The 18001-nt window shown below is 32.6% G+C and overlaps 1 protein-coding gene and 1 long non-coding RNA gene across 3 annotated transcripts in view; one reads left to right on the top strand and one right to left on the bottom strand.

The window, feature by feature from the left end:
- klhl29 (kelch-like family member 29) overlaps window positions 1-18001 on the top strand; it is a 611610-nt gene that overhangs the window by 536439 nt on the left and 57170 nt on the right. For both annotated transcript variants that reach the window (XM_087298740.1, XM_087298739.1), the window contains 2 exons: window positions 10966-11148; window positions 15975-16155. In XM_087298740.1, coding sequence (XP_087154866.1) covers window positions 10966-11148; window positions 15975-16155 — 364 coding nt within the window. The remainder of the gene's footprint in view (window positions 1-10965; window positions 11149-15974; window positions 16156-18001) is intronic.
- On the bottom strand, window positions 5057-6944 carry LOC147839459 (uncharacterized). The gene is made up of 2 exons (XR_015519064.1): window positions 6886-6944; window positions 5057-5438 (listed from the first exon to the last, which is right to left on the bottom strand). It is a non-coding gene; the product is annotated as an uncharacterized LOC147839459 (long non-coding RNA).

Raw genomic sequence — 18001 nt, 5'->3', positions numbered from 1 at the left:
ATATTTTGCATATTTTGTTAAGGGCATTTATTATTATTATTATTATTAGTAGTAGTAGTAGTAGTAGTATTCATATTAATACTATTGTTAATATTATTATTATTAATACCACAAATAATAAGTATAATAAAATAAAAATAATACTAAGATTGTATATTACATTTTACTTTTTCATTAATTTTAATTAAATTATTACTACAAGAAAGATATTATTTTTAAAGCGCTATAAAACTGTCCTCATTCACTGAAAATGTATAATAATAATAATAATAATAATAATAATAATAATAAATTAATAATAATAATAATAATAATAATAATAATAATAATATGATATTATATGTTATATTTTCCTTAGTTTATTTAAATTATTCATGCATTAATTTTCTTTTCAGCTTAGTCCCTTTATTACTCTGGGGTCACCACAACAGAATGAGCTGCCAACTTATCCAGCATGTTTTTACGCAGCGGTTGCCATTCCTGCCACAACCCATCTCTGGGAAACATCCACAAACACAATCACTCACACTCATACACTACTGACAATTTAGCCTACTCAATTCACCTGTACTGCATGTCTTTGGACTGCAGGGGAAACAGGAGCACCCGTAGGAAACCCACGCGAACCTAGGGAGAACATGCAAACTCCACACAGAAACGCCAACTGACCCAGCCAAGGCTCAAACCAGTGACCTTCTTGCTCTGAGGCAACAGCATTATCCACTGCGCCACTGCGTCACCCCATTATTTAAATTAAATAATTAATAAAAAGGAAAAAATTATTTAAGTGATGTGATATTTTTAAAGCACTGTGAAACGTGTTATTAATAATAACAATAGTCTGAGTGCTTTATTTGCAACCAAAATCAAGCAAGAGAACAGTCTGACCTTTACCATGTCTCACTTAAGTCAAAACCCTTCATACTGTATATTTTTTTTCCTCTTGATTTTTTTTTTGTCTCTTTTCCACTCCAGTTGTGTTTTCACCTGCCCTAGAGAGAAAAGCCAAGATTTAGCTAGAGAGAGAGTGAAATAGAGAAGGAGGAAAAGATGACAATATTGTAAAAGAAGGATGCTGGAGCGGAGAGAAGCCCATGGATCAGGCAGGCGCTGTTGTCAAGGGAGTGCAGGAGGGGGGGGGAGAAAGTATTGATTCGGAAAGATGAGCCAGCGGTTAAAAGAAGCTCAAGGATGTCTTCACGTCGCTCTCTCACTTTCCTCGGCTCTCTCGCCGCCTTTCTTCCTGCGCCTTAAACAAAAGCCGCTCTCTGCGAGGCGATTTGATGACAAGCCCCGCGCTGGTGTAGACATCATGCAGGAAGTCTGAGAGCTCCAACCTGTGCACACACAACAAGCAGCTTTAGAAACGGCAAACCTGGATAGAGTTACATACCGGATGATGCTGGAGTTCCTTCATTTTTATTCTACCGGTACATTTAAGCCATGTTTATGTAATGAGGTGATTGTTATGGGGTTGCTTATTGGTCTTAACCATGGAAAAGTGTGATCATTCTGCTCTTTATATGTTTATCTTGCACTGGTAGGATTTTCTGGCTTACATGTTGAAAGAGAACACATACAAATCCCCTCTGCGGGATTTTCCGGTTTCTAGATATATGGCTCAATGGTAAAGGTGCAGTTATGCTAGTCAAATTTAGAAGAAAATAAAAAAGTACTAGGCGAACTTCTTGCACGCACTCAAAAAATAAATAAAAAATTGGATGAACCCAATAGGGTACATGCAGAAGCATGCAGAAGGACTTTTAATTTGTCAGTACCCCGGGTCAAACGCTTCCGGTGAACTGTTTGCTGTTACAAAACTGGCACGTTTAAAGGGCCATGAAACCCCCTCGATTCAGCAGGGTGTTTTCACACCTCTACTTTGGAAAAAGTCAGAAAAGTGGGCGCCCAGTCTGCATGCTGGAATACACGCTATTATGTCATGACCGTGACGCAGCTTCAAAAATTCGTTTCAATCCGGAAGTACGAATTTGCTTGAAATAACGCAAAAACAACCAATTTACACTTTTTAGTGAAATAAAGGTGTCCTAATAGTGTTTATAGCAGTGTGGGACACATATACGTCTGTCAACAGCTCAAAAAATGTGTTTTGGTGTTTCGTGACCCTTTAAGCTCTGTTTTCTTTAAAATCAATGATCTTCACTGTCTGACTGATATACGACATAAAGTTGGTCTCAGAATATGCAAGAAGCATTACATTAAATTACATTTTCCCACACCATGTCTTTAAAGTATTCTTTTTTTTTTTTTTTTACTCCAGTATTTTCAATGGCGTTTCTGTGCTAGCCTGCTGATCCTGATGGGCGCATGCATGTAAACAGCTTTTTGTATCAGTTTACGCTTCAACAACTAAATGAATGCCGAAGTCTATTTAACTGACTGTACTTTAATTAAATTACAACATCGATGCTGTAAAAGTGCACAATTGAAAAAGTCTCATTATCCGTTTACTGGAAATATATGGGTATTGGAAGAAACATTAGCTCTGCATATACCCTATTTAATTGTGGGCAGGATTTCCATCCAATAAATATGTTTAGCACCAATTCAAAAAAACTATTTACATAATTAATTGCAATTGAGTTGGTCCAACATGACTTTATCAAATAAAAGTTTAAATACATTTTTATTTTTATTTAACTTTAACTCAAAGGTCTGATAATATCATGTATGTCTATTATGTGTATCCCAATCATGTGCTTTTGCCCTTGAGTCCGAAACATTAGATTTCGAGTATTTACCAATACCGGAACCCAATCCGATACCTCTATAATACATTAAAACAATTCAAAAAGAGAGAGGAAACAGATCCAGGATGTTCCTTATTTTGTATTTAATTCATCTTATTTTAACATTCAACAACAAACAAAGCACTTCTGTGAGCTAGCTTGAACAATCAAGTAATAAATAACACTGTAAAACCCAACAGTCAACTTTACAAATAAAATGAGTGTAGTTAACTCAAAACGGACTGAAAGTTAATTCTACTCATTTGAAAAGAGTTTTGAACTCAGTGTTGGAGGAAATGGGTTAATTAAATACCTCATTAATTCAACATAAATGGAGTAAGTTCACAGTACTCCTATAGATTAGCTTTTTCCTCAAACGATTTGAGTTGCCTTAACGTATTAAGTTTTACAGTACTCAGTTGGTTTGAGTTCTCTTCATTTATTGGGTTTTACTGTGCTCAAATTGCTTCATTTACTCAAATAGATTAAGTTCAAAGTACTCATTAGCATTAGTTTTTGAACTTAAATAGTTTGTTGCAATCGGTTTCCTCAAATGGTTTGACTGATTTTACAGTGTAGTCAATAATATCACAAAATTACTATTAGTTGAAATTAATTTAAAAACTGAATAATATAGATGTACACACATTTACACAAGTAAATAAATAGACTCAATGATGGGCCAAAAATATGCGTAAATCTGCTGATTTCTGCTCGTGCAGATTCCATGTGGACCTAGTTATATGGAGCTAGATTTGTTTCTTTATTATTCAATCAAAAATATTTAGTTTTAAAGAAAAAATAAGTATGTAGTAATTAAAAAATTTAAGATTTCAAATAAAAAACATGTTTAATTAAAAAACTTATGTCAATGATAATAAAATATTTTGGATTGCAAAAAATAAACAATTGTCCTATTATGCAGTTACCACAATTTTCATTGCACACTCATTAATTTTGCTCTCTTTTCTGCTGTCTTTTATTGCACATTTAGAATCTTTGCTTGCAGGTTGAAATGTTTTGCTTGTGAGTTGAAAAGTTTTGAACCCATGAATGCCAGGGTTAATTTTGTGTCTTTAGTATTCAAACAAACATATGAAGTTTTTGACCAAAACTAGGTACAATGTAATTAAAAAATAAAAGATTTCAAATAATAAAAAACGTTTATTTAAAAAAAATCACACTGCAAAAAAATAAACTATTGCCATTTTATGCAGTTACCACCAGATTAATTCATTGTGTGCTCATTCATTTTGCTTTCGGTTTGGTTTCATTTTTGCGGATCTAAAATCTTTGCTTTTGAGTTGAAAAGTTTTGCGAGTTGAAAACTGCAGCTCAGTGGGTGGGATCTTATGAAACACCTTATTCTATTGGTCATCTTGATTGAGGTCACAGTTTGGCCACGCCCATTAAATTTTCGCGTGGTTGGAATTGTCTTCCGTGACAGGAGCGAGCTAATGGCTAGCAACAGGTCTTCTTTAAGGTAGGTTAACTGAAACTGTATAATAACTTGTGTATTACCATCCACATTTCCCATCTGATTATGTTACGACTGCTAGTATTAAACTTTGTCTAGTCAGATTAGCTGTATGTCCACCAACATAGTCTGGATGCAGACGCGATGGAGAACAGTTGTGCACGTCTCAGCTGTGCACATACTTTTGAACGCATGTATTGTTAATATCTTGCACGTATTTCATCTAATGTTAGTCAATCGAGAGTATTCATCAATATCACTGACTAGACAGAGTTTAGGAAAATATGGATGGTAATATTCAAGTTATTATACACTTTCAGTTAACTTACCTTGAAGAAGACCTGTTGCTCGCTCTGGTCACTAAAGGGAGTCCAGTACAATCGCGTGAAAACGTAATATATATGTATATCATGAGATGGACTGTAAACTCATTTTTAAAAGGTAGATTCAGGTCGCTGCCACGATTTCATATTAAATTATAGCTGACAGGCATTTTGAACATCCCTACAACTACTGTATTATTAACACGCTTATGCAAATATATATATATATATATATATATATATATATATATATATATATATATGTTGGCAAAAGCACTACTAAATAAATGTATCTCCTACACATTCCTTCCACATAAAAATATAATTTATACAGACATATGCTGTAGTGCTTTACTGTAGTAAAGTGTATTATACCATTTATGTAACAGAATTTTTGTTATTGAAAGCTACAGCTGGGAAATACTTTAGCTGAATTAATAAAATAAAAAACATTTATATTTCTTTATTGCAAAATAAACAGACATAAAACTGTATGACTCATTAAATGATTACTAAAGAGCTGTTTATATTCCTTTATTCCAGAAAGGGAAACAATAAATGTATAAAAAATACAATTTATAAAAAGTCAAAATCTACTATTGTCCAAATCCTACACAATTCCAGAGAAAAATTCAACACACAGCACAGGTGGTGATTGATAAGTTTAGTGAATAATAAATGTCTGTGGTCAGTCCAAATGTTGATGTCTAAGGAGATAATGCAGATGTGGACGCCAGTGGAATCATTGTAGATTGTAGATATTGATTCGTTGATTTAAGACAGTGCAGATGTAAACGTCTGTGGAGTCAGCGCAGATGTGGACATCCGAGGAGTCAAAGCAGATGTTTTACGCCCCATAAGACTGAGTGATCAACCTGTAAGAATAAACTGAAGAAACAGATGAAAAATTGTTCTGATTAATGTAATATTTATATTCCACATATCTCTCTTGTTTATGTATTGTTGTCTTTTGTTAACCACATTTAAATTACTTTACAACTGATTTATAACAGTTCCTTTAAAGACCAAACATTTGCAATAATGCCTAAACAAATTATATAGCGAAGGTCACCTGCAAACTGCCGTTACTTTTCAAAACAAAGACTTTAACATTGTATGATGTGTTATATCATTTGTAAACTCTTTACTAACATGGATTATCACTTAGTAACTAAGCATTTTTTAAGGAAATCAGAAAGCTTATTATGAAGTGTGCACCTCTCCAACGTTAACTCTTTACTAACATAATTGTTCTTATTTTATATATATATATATATATATATATATATATATATATATATATATATATATATATATATATATATATATAAATCACTGCTTTATAATAAACCCAAAGATGTAACACATCAGTTATAATGTTGGGTTAGTGGTAAGCCAGTTTACAAATGTAACGTGTTGAAGTAGTGTACACTTTACACCAATGTTCCTAATTCCCTTAACTAATGCTTTGCTAGAGATAAATCATGTTAGTAAAAAGTCTTAAAAACATGAATAACATGCCTGTTGAAAAATGTGAGTTGTTCAGTATTTGCTGCATTAAGTAACATTACTATTTGTATAAGTTTCCGTTAACAAAAATTTAGTATTACTGAATAAATGTTGTTTATTTAATTATGTTATCTTGTCAGTGAACAAATACATTATTGTATGTGTCCATAAACATCGGCTAATTACATTGAGCTGTTAATATAAGGAGATACAATAGAACATGACTAAGTTAACGTTAACAGTTTATGCAGAACAAACTCTAACTCGTTCATCATGATTTAAAATGCATTAATATGTTTAGTAAACATTAACAAAGATTAATCATGGTTTAACAGATATGCTATGCATTATTAATTCAAGTTAACTAATGTATGAACTAACATTCATATGCCAAACGAAATATACTAAATAAACATTTGTCAAGTTCATAATGAAATACACATAACGTTACACTGAGTTACTACATTTTCTAACAGTGGAGAATGAATATGATGCTCCAGTTCAAAGAGACAGCTCTTGAGTGGAAACTAAGAGCAACGGGCTGCCGATAATGTTTCCCAGACTGTTTGCAGACCTACTGTACACCTGGCCATCATCTACAGACAAAAAGCCTGACTTTAACGGTACATCAATGTATATTTTCCAAAATACACTGGCCTTGCGTTGCCCTTTACAACTGTACAGGACTGATGGCCGACATCATAATGTTAATCGAGAAAATTCCAAAATATCGCTGACTAGAGTTTAATACTAGCAGTCGTAACATAAATAGATGGGAAATGTGAATGGTAATACACAAGTTATTATACAGTTTCAGTTAACCTACCTTAAAGAAGACCTGTTGCTAGCCATTAGCTCGCTCCTGTCAGGAAGGCAATTCCAACCGCGCAAAAATGTAATGGGCGTGGCCAACCTGTGACCTCAATCAAGATGACCAATAGAATAAGGTGTTTCATAAGATCCCGCCCACTGAGCTGCAGTTTTCAACTCGCAAAACTTTTCAACTCAAAAGCAAAGATTTTAGATCCGCAAAAATGAAACCAAACCGAAAGCAAAATGAATGAGCACACAATGAATTAATCTGGTGGTAACTGCATAAAATGGCAATAGTTTATTTTTTTGCAGTGTGATTTTTTTTAAATAAACATTTTTTATTATTTGAAATCTTTTATTTTTTAATTACATTGTACCTAGTTTTGGTCAAAAACTTCATATGTTTGTTTGAATACTAAAGACACAAAATTAACCCTGGCATTCATGGGTTCAAAACTTTTCAACTCACAAGCAAAACATTTCAACCTGCAAGCAAAGATTCTAAATGTGCAATAAAAGACAGCAGAAAAGAGAGCAAAATTAATGAGTGTGCAATGAAAATTGTGGTAACTGCATAACAGGACAATTGTTTATTTTTTGCAATCCAAAATATTTTGTTATCATTGACATAAGTTTTTTAATTAAACGTGTTTTTTATTTGAAATCTTAAATTTTTTAATTACTACATACTTATTTTTTCTTTAAAACTAAATATTTTTGATTGAATAATAAAGAAACAAATCTAGCTCCATACAGTTATGACATAAAAATACATTAACAGGTCATGAGTTCATGTTAGGCAAGTCACAGCAAGGCACGTCACAGCAAGAAGGTAGCTAATTGGAACCCCAACTGGGTCTGTTGGCATTTCTGTGTGGAGTTTGCATGTTCTCCTCATGTTTGCTTGGGTTTCCTCCAGGTGCTCTGGTTTACCTCACAGTCCAAAGACATGCATTATAGGTGAATTGGGTAAGCTAATTGTCCGTAGTGTATGTGTGTGAATGACTGTGTATGGGTGTTTCCTAGTGATGGGTTGCAGCTGGAAGGGCATGCCCTGCGTAAAACATGCTGGATAAGTTGGCGGTTCTTTCCGCTTTGGCAACCCCTGATTTATGAAGGGACTAAGCTGAAAAGAAGATGAATGAATTAATAGATTCATGATAGTTACATTCAGCTAAAACTGAAGTGTCAACTAATAAACATGTACTAACAAGTGAGCTAGCCATTATTTGCACATGAACTTTCTGACTTATGTTAAAGTTAACTCTTGTGTAACTCTGTTCCAACAGGGAAAACCAGCGACAATTGAGAATGCATGATTATATGGTGTCAAGGCTTTGCAGTCAAAAAATGTGGTTATAATGGAAGTCAATGGGGCCAAAACAGCCTTGAACACAACAAAAGGGTAGTAAGTTTGCCCAGGATCTGTAGAGTTTTTGAAATATTTCAAAGCATTTTCTCAAAATATGTGTCAAAATAAGTTTTTTTTTGTCAAAAATCTTTCCATTTGCTGAAACAGAGAGAAAACTGTTTCAAAATATGACTCAAAATCACCACAGAGTGGATGAAAACATCTCTAACAGCACACAAGGGTTACAGTTAGTTCATGTCTAGCGCATACCCTTAACCAATCTTTAATTTACATATTAGTACATCATCATTGATGTACTGTTATTGAAAAGTGTTACCAGTTCTATTGTAATATGTGGTTTCCCAAGCATTGTAGAATCAGGCGTCATGCTTTGTCCTGCAGGCAGTGTGTGGACTCAGGTGTGCATGTATTGGCTCGTCCCATCAGATTTTTTTCCAGCAGCATCTGTTTTCGAGCTGTGAATTTGTTATATTTACAAATGCTAAACAGGCATGTTTGGTCGAAACACTTGACAGAAAGGAAAGTAGCAGAACCGCAGCTCTGGGATGAGTGCGCAGGTGCCCGCGATGCAGTTCATGTAGTGTTGAAGCCAATGCGCTCAGGGCTGTGAGACACTTGAGGGCTCGCAGCCAAACAGATGGTTATGAGTTTAGTTAAGCTCTGATAATTCACTTACACTCTTCATTGGACACACATGCACAAACACTCTTTGTGAGGGATGTTAGGTAACTTCGATAGTGTTGTTGTTTTTAATATGATATGATTTTATGTGCTATGTTTAAAGTTTTTCTGTTACTGTAGTGAAATGTTTGTAGTCAGTACATTGTTGTTCTTGTTGTTATTCTGGTTGTTTTACCAAGAAATTATTTCAAATAATATATTTGTCTATGCTAAAAACTATATTAAAAAATAGATTCGGATTTTTTTTCTCTCTCAAGCGTTAATATACTTTAATTATTTTATAAATAAATGTATTTATTTTATTTCTTTATTTATCCTTTATTTATATGTGTTTTTGAATATATAAAACATTAATAATTATTACTTAGTTAATAATAAACACTAATAATCAACATTGCGAACACTAGGTTTTTTGCTCTTGATGTTGTTTTGCTTTTTTTCCATTTAAGTATTGTTTATAGTTTGACTTCATATTTGTATTGGTATAGGCCAATAAACTTCCGGCAAAGGGACCACCGTTGAGAACTAGTCTAATTTGGGCTATTTGGATACCTTTTTTTTTTTTGGTATATGTTGGTAAATGTATTCTCCCTCTTGTTGTGAAATAAATAAATAAATATAAATTTAAATTAGCTGTAATTTTTTTTAATTTAATTTAATTTAATTTAATTTAATTTAATTTAATTTAATTTAATTTAATTTAATTTAATTTAATTTAATTTAATTTAATTTAATTTAATTTAATTTTACTTTATTTTATTTTACTTTATTTTTAAATATGTGTTTTTGGATTTCTAAAATCTTAGCTGTAAAATTTTGTATTAGAACATTTTATTTTAATTTATTTTTATATGGGTGATTTTTGGATGTCTAAAACATCATTCATTCGTATATTTTCCTTTGGCTCAATCCCTTATTTATCAGGGCTCTCCACAGCAGAATGAACCCCCAACTATTCCAGCATGTATTTTATACACTGCAAAAAAAAAATGCTTTTCTTACATAGATTTTTTTGTTTTGTTTCTAGTCCAAATATCTAAAAATTCTTATATCAAGAAGCATTTTCTAGGCAAGCAAAACATATTGTCTTGTTTTCAGAAACAGGATTTGCTTGTTTTTTCTCAAAACAAGCTAAATAATCTGCCAATGGGGTAACCAAAATAATCCTTTTGACATAAGATTATTTTGCTTACCCCATCGGCAGATTACTTAGCTTGTTTTAAGGAAAAACTCACTTAATTTTAGCATATTATTTCTTAAAACAAGACCATATGTTTTGCTTGTCAAGGAAATTATTCTTGATTTAAGAATCTTTAGATATTTGAACTCGAAACAAGACAAAAAATTTAAGTAAGATTTTTTTTTTTTGCAGTGTACCCTTCCAGCCACAACCCAGTTCTGGGAGACACCTATACACTCTTGCATTTACACACACACTCATACACTAAGGCCAATTTTGTTTACCCAATTCACTTATAGCGCATGTCTTTGGATTGTGGGAGGGAAACCGTAGCACCCAGAGGAAACCCATACGAACACGGATGGAACATGCAAACTTTAAACAGAAATGCTAAGTGGCCCAGCCGGGACTCAAAACAGCGACTTTCTTGCTGTGCTAACCACTGTGCCACCTATCTAAACCATTGAAGTTAAAATTAGAATCAGAATCATAAATAAGTATTCACAACAACTGTTTCCAACAGCATTGATGTATATTGAGTACATATATAAATTGAGAGAGTTATCATGCTTTTCACTTGAAACCCAGAAAAAAAAGCTCAATATTTATTTTCCACCATGCCTTGTGTTTATTTTAGTACCTTGGCTCTCCGGGTTTCAGATTTTCACATAAGATTGCTGCTATCTGAAACTGCGTAGAGGAACAGCAATCTTCTTTGGGGGTCCCTGCAGTCCATCAACCCGCCATGAAGAATAACTGCACTTCCAGCCTTTGTCAGCTTCTCTATTTCAGCACATGGACTCCTGCACCACAGGGGCCATCAAGTACTCATATATTTGTATCCTCATTCTAACCCGCAGGTGTAGCAGAGGTTATCGTGTTGGTCGGAGGACGGCAGGCCATCGGTATGAACCAGCGCTGTCTCACCGCAGTCACATGTTTTAATCCACAAAATGGGAAATGGTATCCACTGGCCAGCGTCCCTTTCTACGACCGCGAGTTCTTCAGCGTCATCTCCGCCGGGGACAATATTTATCTGTCAGGTACGTCAGGGAAGCTCGTATATCAAGTGTTAACACTGGGTGGTCACTTTACACGCTTTCCAGATGCGCTTTCACATATATATCTGTAATGTGTATTGCAGTGATCTGATGAAAAATCAGAATTGCGGAGCACATTAATCTGCGTCGTATTTGACTCTTTTGGCCTTGTGATATCAAAACATTATTGGTTTTTATGACAGAAAAATGCAACACATCTTTTATCAGCTGAAGGCCACATTTCTGTCTCTTAGATCTAATTCTGGATACATTTATAATCTATGTAATCTTATAAATAAGTTAAATAAGTCTTATAAGTAAATTTATATATTTATGTAATATATACAGTGGGTAAGGAAAGTATTTAGATTTTTCACTCTTTGTTATATTGCAGCCATTTAGTAGAAGCACCCTTTTTTATTTAATACAGCCAGTCTTTTTGAGAAAGATGCAACAATTTTTTTCATCTTGATTTTGGGGATTTTCTGCCATTCCTCTTTGTAGATCCTCTTCAATTCTGTTAGGTTGGATGGTACAGATGTGGCTACTGAGAATGCGCGAGTGAATGAACGTGACCACTCGCAGTGCTGCAGTACTGCGCGGCACAGCACAAAATTACAAGACACGACCAGCAGGGGATTGTTATGTAACATAGTAGCATACTAAACTGATATCAGGGTTCATACGTTCATAAAAAACTTGGAAAAGTCATGGAATTTTGACATGGCATTTTCCAGGCTTGGAAAAGTTTTGGAAAAGTCATGGAAAACAGATATCTGTATACTTGAATATACTGTAATATACAGTGTTTTCTCTAGGATTATTTCCTGCTGTGGCAGCAGGCCTTTTGCACAGATCTGCCAATCATGGAAAAGTCATGAAATTTTAGTAGTAAAAATGTGTATGAGCCCTGGATTTACTGTAGCAGTCAGAGCATGTGAGCGGAGCTGAGCAGTGTCGCTAACTGCCCAAAGCAAGCGCTCAGTTAACATTCCACTCATGCTCACCGGTAAACCAAAACTGCTCAGATCCCACTCTGACATAAAGTTTCATATCAGAGAATCTAACCCTAATTTTTTTGAAACAAGAAATCTTACATAGCGGTCTAAAATTAAAGGACGTTAATGAAGTTCTGCCATAAAATAAGTTTCTAAGCAGAATTCTTGCTGGTGTTTTTTTTTTTTCAATAGAGTTTTTTAATAATATTTTAATAGGCTTAAGTTATCATTTGTGTAATTTATAGCCCGTTTGTTTAGACAGCTGCATGTGTTATCTTATACTATAATTTAACTGACGGTTAGTCTATTTTAAACTACGGAGCTTTAAACATAATTTGAATTAAAAAATGGCTTCCGCAAGTTTATAGGTAAAGATTTTTCAACACATTTCTAAACATAATAGTTTTAATAACTCATTTCTAATAATTCATTTATTTTATCTTTGCCATGACGACAGTAAATAATATTTGTCTAGATATTTTTTCAAGACACTTCTATACAGCTTACAGTGACATTAAAAGGCTTAACTAGGTTAATTAGGTTAACTACGCAGGTTAGTGTAATTAGGGTAAATATAACGATTGTTTGTTCTGTAGTCTATCAAAAAAAAAATTTACTTAAAGGGGCTAATAATTTTGAATTAAATATATATTATATATATATATATATATATATATATATATATATATATATATATATATATATATATATATATATATATATATATATATATATATATATATATATGTTGTCATTTAAAATAGAGATTGGGATTGTGGCAGATTTCAAAGTTCACTTCGATAGTATTTATTCAGTCCTTTTAATCTATTAATTGACCCGTGGCGTCAGTTTGATTGACAGGTGATTCAACCAATCACAATCAATCGGAAAATGTATAATCATTATGTATAATTTATTATTGCTTGACATTGCAGCCTGGCATTTGAAGGTAAAATGAATTCAAACAAACATCTAGACATCTGAAAATGACACTGGTTAGTTAACCAGTGCTCAGATAATTAAAGTTCTAATATCCAGTTATTCTGCTTGTACAACATCATATTTCAAATGCCACTGCTGGGCAAATTCAATAAATAATTTTCATTCTACAGGTATATTTAAACCATGTTTATGTGGTGCGGTGATCATTAGGCGGTTGCTTGTTGTGATCATTCTGTTCTTTATATGTTTATCTTGCACTGGTAGGATTTTCTGGCTTAAATGTTGAAAGAGAACACATCCAAATCCCCTCTGCAGGATATTCTGGTTTCTAGATTTAGGGCTCAATGTAAAGGTGCAGTCATGCTAGTCAAATTTAGCAGAAACATTTTAAAAAAGTAGTCGGCAAACTTCTTGCACAGAAGCCACTTCCAAACATCTTTTTGTCAATTTTTACATGCCTGTAAAACAAAACAAACACTTTTTTCTATCACAGAAAGAGAGCTTATTAATCTGTTAATTGAGTCTTGGCATCAGGACTTCCAATCAATCAGATTGATTGACAGGACTTCCAACCAATCAGAAACAATCAGAAAGTGTATAATCGTTGTGTATATTTTATCTCTGCTTGACATTGCAGCCTGCGGTTATCAGTGTAAATTGCAAACAAACATCTCTACATCTGAAAATGATTCTGGTGTTTTTAACCAGGGCTCAGCTGATCAGAGTTATAACATCCATTTTTTCTGCTGGTACCACATCATATTTCAAATGCTGCTGCTAGGCATATGCTAATATTTAATAATTCAATATTTCCCGATAATGCACAGATTGCTACGGTGTGCATTTCTAAAATACAGTAAATAATTGTTTAAACGTTTACAGTATCATTTATGTATATTCCAATTTTTGTATTAGCAGTGGTTGTTCATCACTTGAAGACTTAATAGGCAATATATTTTCTATTTGAGAGATTTTCACGTTCACGTCTACAATAATATTAAACATTCTGTGACCATATAGTACTTTTATTCGTTAACTCTGTACAACGAGACTTCAATTCAAAGTCACTTTAATGACTACTTTAAAGACTTTTAATACAAAAGTGTTTATTAATCTTGCTGATGTTGAATGTTTAGGTAATGCCCAATTTCACGTTAAAATTAGATGTCATGATCATTTAATAAATTAAGTTAATAGCAAATTACAGGATGTCCGCAGGGTCCTAAAAAGTCTTAAATTGCCAAATCTAAATTTTAGGCCCTAAAAACTCTTAAATTTACTGAAATTTTGTCTTGTAGGTCTTAAATGCTTTTAAACAGGTCTTAATTTTTCTATGTCCATGAAAAGCTACTCAGCCTGGCGACATCACCAAAACACCAACAATCCATTTCAGTAAAACTTTTGACAAAATGTTTATATTTAACTCTATTTACCAATATAGTTTTGCTTTTAGTTTACCAATAAAAGTTCTCAATATATTTAGGGTGAGGACACTGACCTGGACAAACAGTTGAGCATATATTTAACTTCATTCATTAATTTTCCTTTGGCTTAGTCTCTGATTTATCACCACTGCGAAATGAACCGCTAACTATACCTGCATATCTTGTACACAGTGGATGCTATTCCAGCTGCAACCAGTACTGGGAAATATATTTAGCTTATTATAGTTTTCAAATCTTTTTAATTACATTTTTTATTGCATCTATACAAGGGGTTGCTTGTTTTAACACATTATTTAAAGCATGTGGCTAAGAAACAACTATATTTTAAATTGTTAAATAGTAAAAATCTTTTCGTTTTCCATTTAAAAAAAATCCTTAGCCTTTAGCCCTGTATACCTATGAAATTTAATTAGTAATGATCTTAAAAAGGGCTTTAAAAGTCTTAAATTTGACTTGATGAAACCTGCAGAAACCCTAAAATTAACTAGTCATTCATTCATTCGTTTTTGTTTCGGCTTAGTCCCTTTATTAATCCGGTATGGCCACAGCGGAATGAACCGGCAACTTATCCAGGACGTTTTTACACAGCGATGCTTTTCCAGCCGCAACCCATCTCTGGGAAACATTCACACACTCATTTGCACACACACACTCATACACTACGGACAATTTAGCCTACCCAATGCACCTGGACCGCATGTCTTTGGACTGTGGGGAAAACCAAAGCACCCAGAGGAAACCCACGCATACGCAGGGAGAACATGCAAATTCACAATGTCTATTCAATGATTTGAATGCATTAAGCAATATTTATCAATGATAATTTATTGTCTTTTTGAAATATTTTCTAAAGGATGTTTAACAGGGCAAGGAATTTTTCACAGTTTTTTTGTTTTTTAATAATAATTTTTCTTCTTATGATATCTTATTTGGTTTATTTCGGCTAGAATGAAAGTTAAATTTTTTTAACCACTTTAAAGTCAATATTATTAGCTCTCTTAAGCTATATTTTTGTCTACAGAACAAACTATCATACAATAACTTGTCTAAATACCCTAACTTGCCTAGTTAGCCTAGGTAAACCTCTAAAAGTCACTTTAAGCTGAATACTAGCATCTTGCAAATATGCTACTAGCTACTAGCAAATGTCTAGTCAAAAATAATGTACTGTCATCATGGCAAACATAACAGAAACACAAAAGTATTGTTGGTTATTATACCTTAAATTAAATTAACCTTTTTTGTAGCTTAGGTAATATTGCAATAATACTGTAGATAGATCGGGATAAAAGCTTTAGCAAGAAAATGTGATGCTGGTAGAAGACTCAAGTCGTAAATCATCATTAAACATTTTTCTATGAGTATAAATGCATGCTTAGATGTTTTTTCCCAGAATTGACATTGTGCAATGTCACGTCCTGATGGTGTGCGGTCTTGTTTCCAGGTGGTACAGAGTCAGGGGTGACTGTGGCAGATGTGTGGTGCTACATGTCTCTTCTGGACAACTGGAACCTGGTGTCCCGGATGACTGTCTCTCGCTGCAGGCACAACAGCTTGGTGTACGACGGCAAACTCTACACTATCGGAGGACTCGGGGTGGCTGGAAACTTGGACCATGTGGAAAGGTAATTCATCCTGCAGTTAACTACCTGGAGGGGGAATTAATGCGCAGATGCATTGTGATGGCTTTTCAGATGATTTATATTGCATGTTCACAGTCAAATCTGGATGAACTGGCTTTTTAGGTATTGGCGGTTACTTGTGAGTCATTGATGTGCTGCTTTTGTTTTGTTGAATTTTATTTGCATTCTAGTTGCATTTTATTGCATTTTATTTTGTTTGCTTATTTATTTTATTTTATTTGTTTGTTCATTTATTTTTAATTTTATTTAATTTTATTAGTTAGTTTATTTATATTTTATATTAATTTATTTGTTTTTTTATTTTATTTTATTAATTTTTTTTATTTGTTAATTTATTTATATTTTATATTCATTTATTTATATATATTTTTATTTTATTTTTTTATTAATATTGTATTTTATTTTATTTGTTTTTTATTTTATTTTGTTTGTTCATTTAGTTAGATTTTATTTATTTATGTGTTTGTTTTTTTATTTAATTTTAGATGCATTGTGATGGATTTTCAGAAGATTTATATTGCAAGCTAACAGTCAAATCTGAATGAACTGGCTTTTTAGGTATTGAAGGTGTTACTTGTTGGTCATTGATGTGCTGCTATTGTTTTGTTGAAATTTAGAGTTTGATTTTATTCTTCTGTTTCCAGTGGTTTTATTTTATTATTAGCATTATTATTATTTATTTTATTTTATTTTATTTTATTTTATTTTATTTTATTTTATTTTATTTTATTTTATTTTATTTTATTTTATTTTATTTTATTGCATTGCATTGCATTGCATTGCATTGCAATTGATTTTTATTATGTTATTGTTATTTGTTAATTTATTCATTCATTCATTCATTTTCTTGTCGGCTTAGTCCCTTTATTAATCCGGGGGATGCCCTTCCAGCCTCAACCCATCTCTGGGAAACATCCACACACACATTCACACACACACACTCATACACTATGGACAATTTAGCCTACCCAATTCACCTGTACCGCATGTCTTTGGACTGTGGGGGAAACCGGAGCACCCGGAGAAAACCTACGCGAAGGCAGAGAGAACATGCAAACTCCACACAGAAATGCCAACTGAGCCGAGGTTCGAACCAGCGACCCAGCAACCTTCTTGCTGTAAGGCGACAGCACTACCTACTGCGCCACTGCCTTGCCATTTGTTAATTTATTTATATTTTATTTTATTTATTCTTTATTTTATTTGTTTGTTTAATTATTTTTTTATTTTATTGCATTTTATTTTATTTGTTAGTTAATTTATATTTTATTTAAAATATTTTTATTTATTTGTTAATTTAAAATTTTATTATTTTTTGTTTGTTTGTTTATTATTTCATTTGTTTTTTATTATTTGATGTTATTTTATTTTATTTTATCGTGATATCATATTTTTCACTCATTGACAGTCATTATGGCCAAAACAATTCATGTTAATATATTTAATATATATGCAATTTTATATATTTATATATTTAATAGCCTTGAAAAAAATATGTTGTTAGATTCACCTATTATTATTATTACTATTATTATTATTATTATTATTATTATTAATACTACTACTACTACAACTATAGTGAGTAAATTACTATTAATCCATATTACAATCAAACAAACAATTATATCTACAGTAAAGGAGACTAAATAATTAATAAATTAATTCTTTAAGTTAAATTCATCTTTCATTTATTAAATTTTTTTATGCCAAAGAATTACAAGAGACAAAATAAACGATTATTTTATCATTCTTACTAAAAGCAAAATAGCATTGAACCTTACTTATATTTCACTTCATACTGAAAATTGTAAATAATTTGTGCAAAAAA

The sequence above is a fragment of the Danio rerio genome, chromosome 20, assembly GCF_052040795.2.
Source record: "Danio rerio strain M-AB ecotype USA chromosome 20, GRCz13ab, whole genome shotgun sequence".
NCBI lineage: Eukaryota > Metazoa > Chordata > Actinopteri > Cypriniformes > Danionidae > Danio > Danio rerio.
The sequence above is the reverse complement of the archived record's forward strand: the minus strand, read 5'-3'. Positions and strand labels throughout refer to the sequence as shown.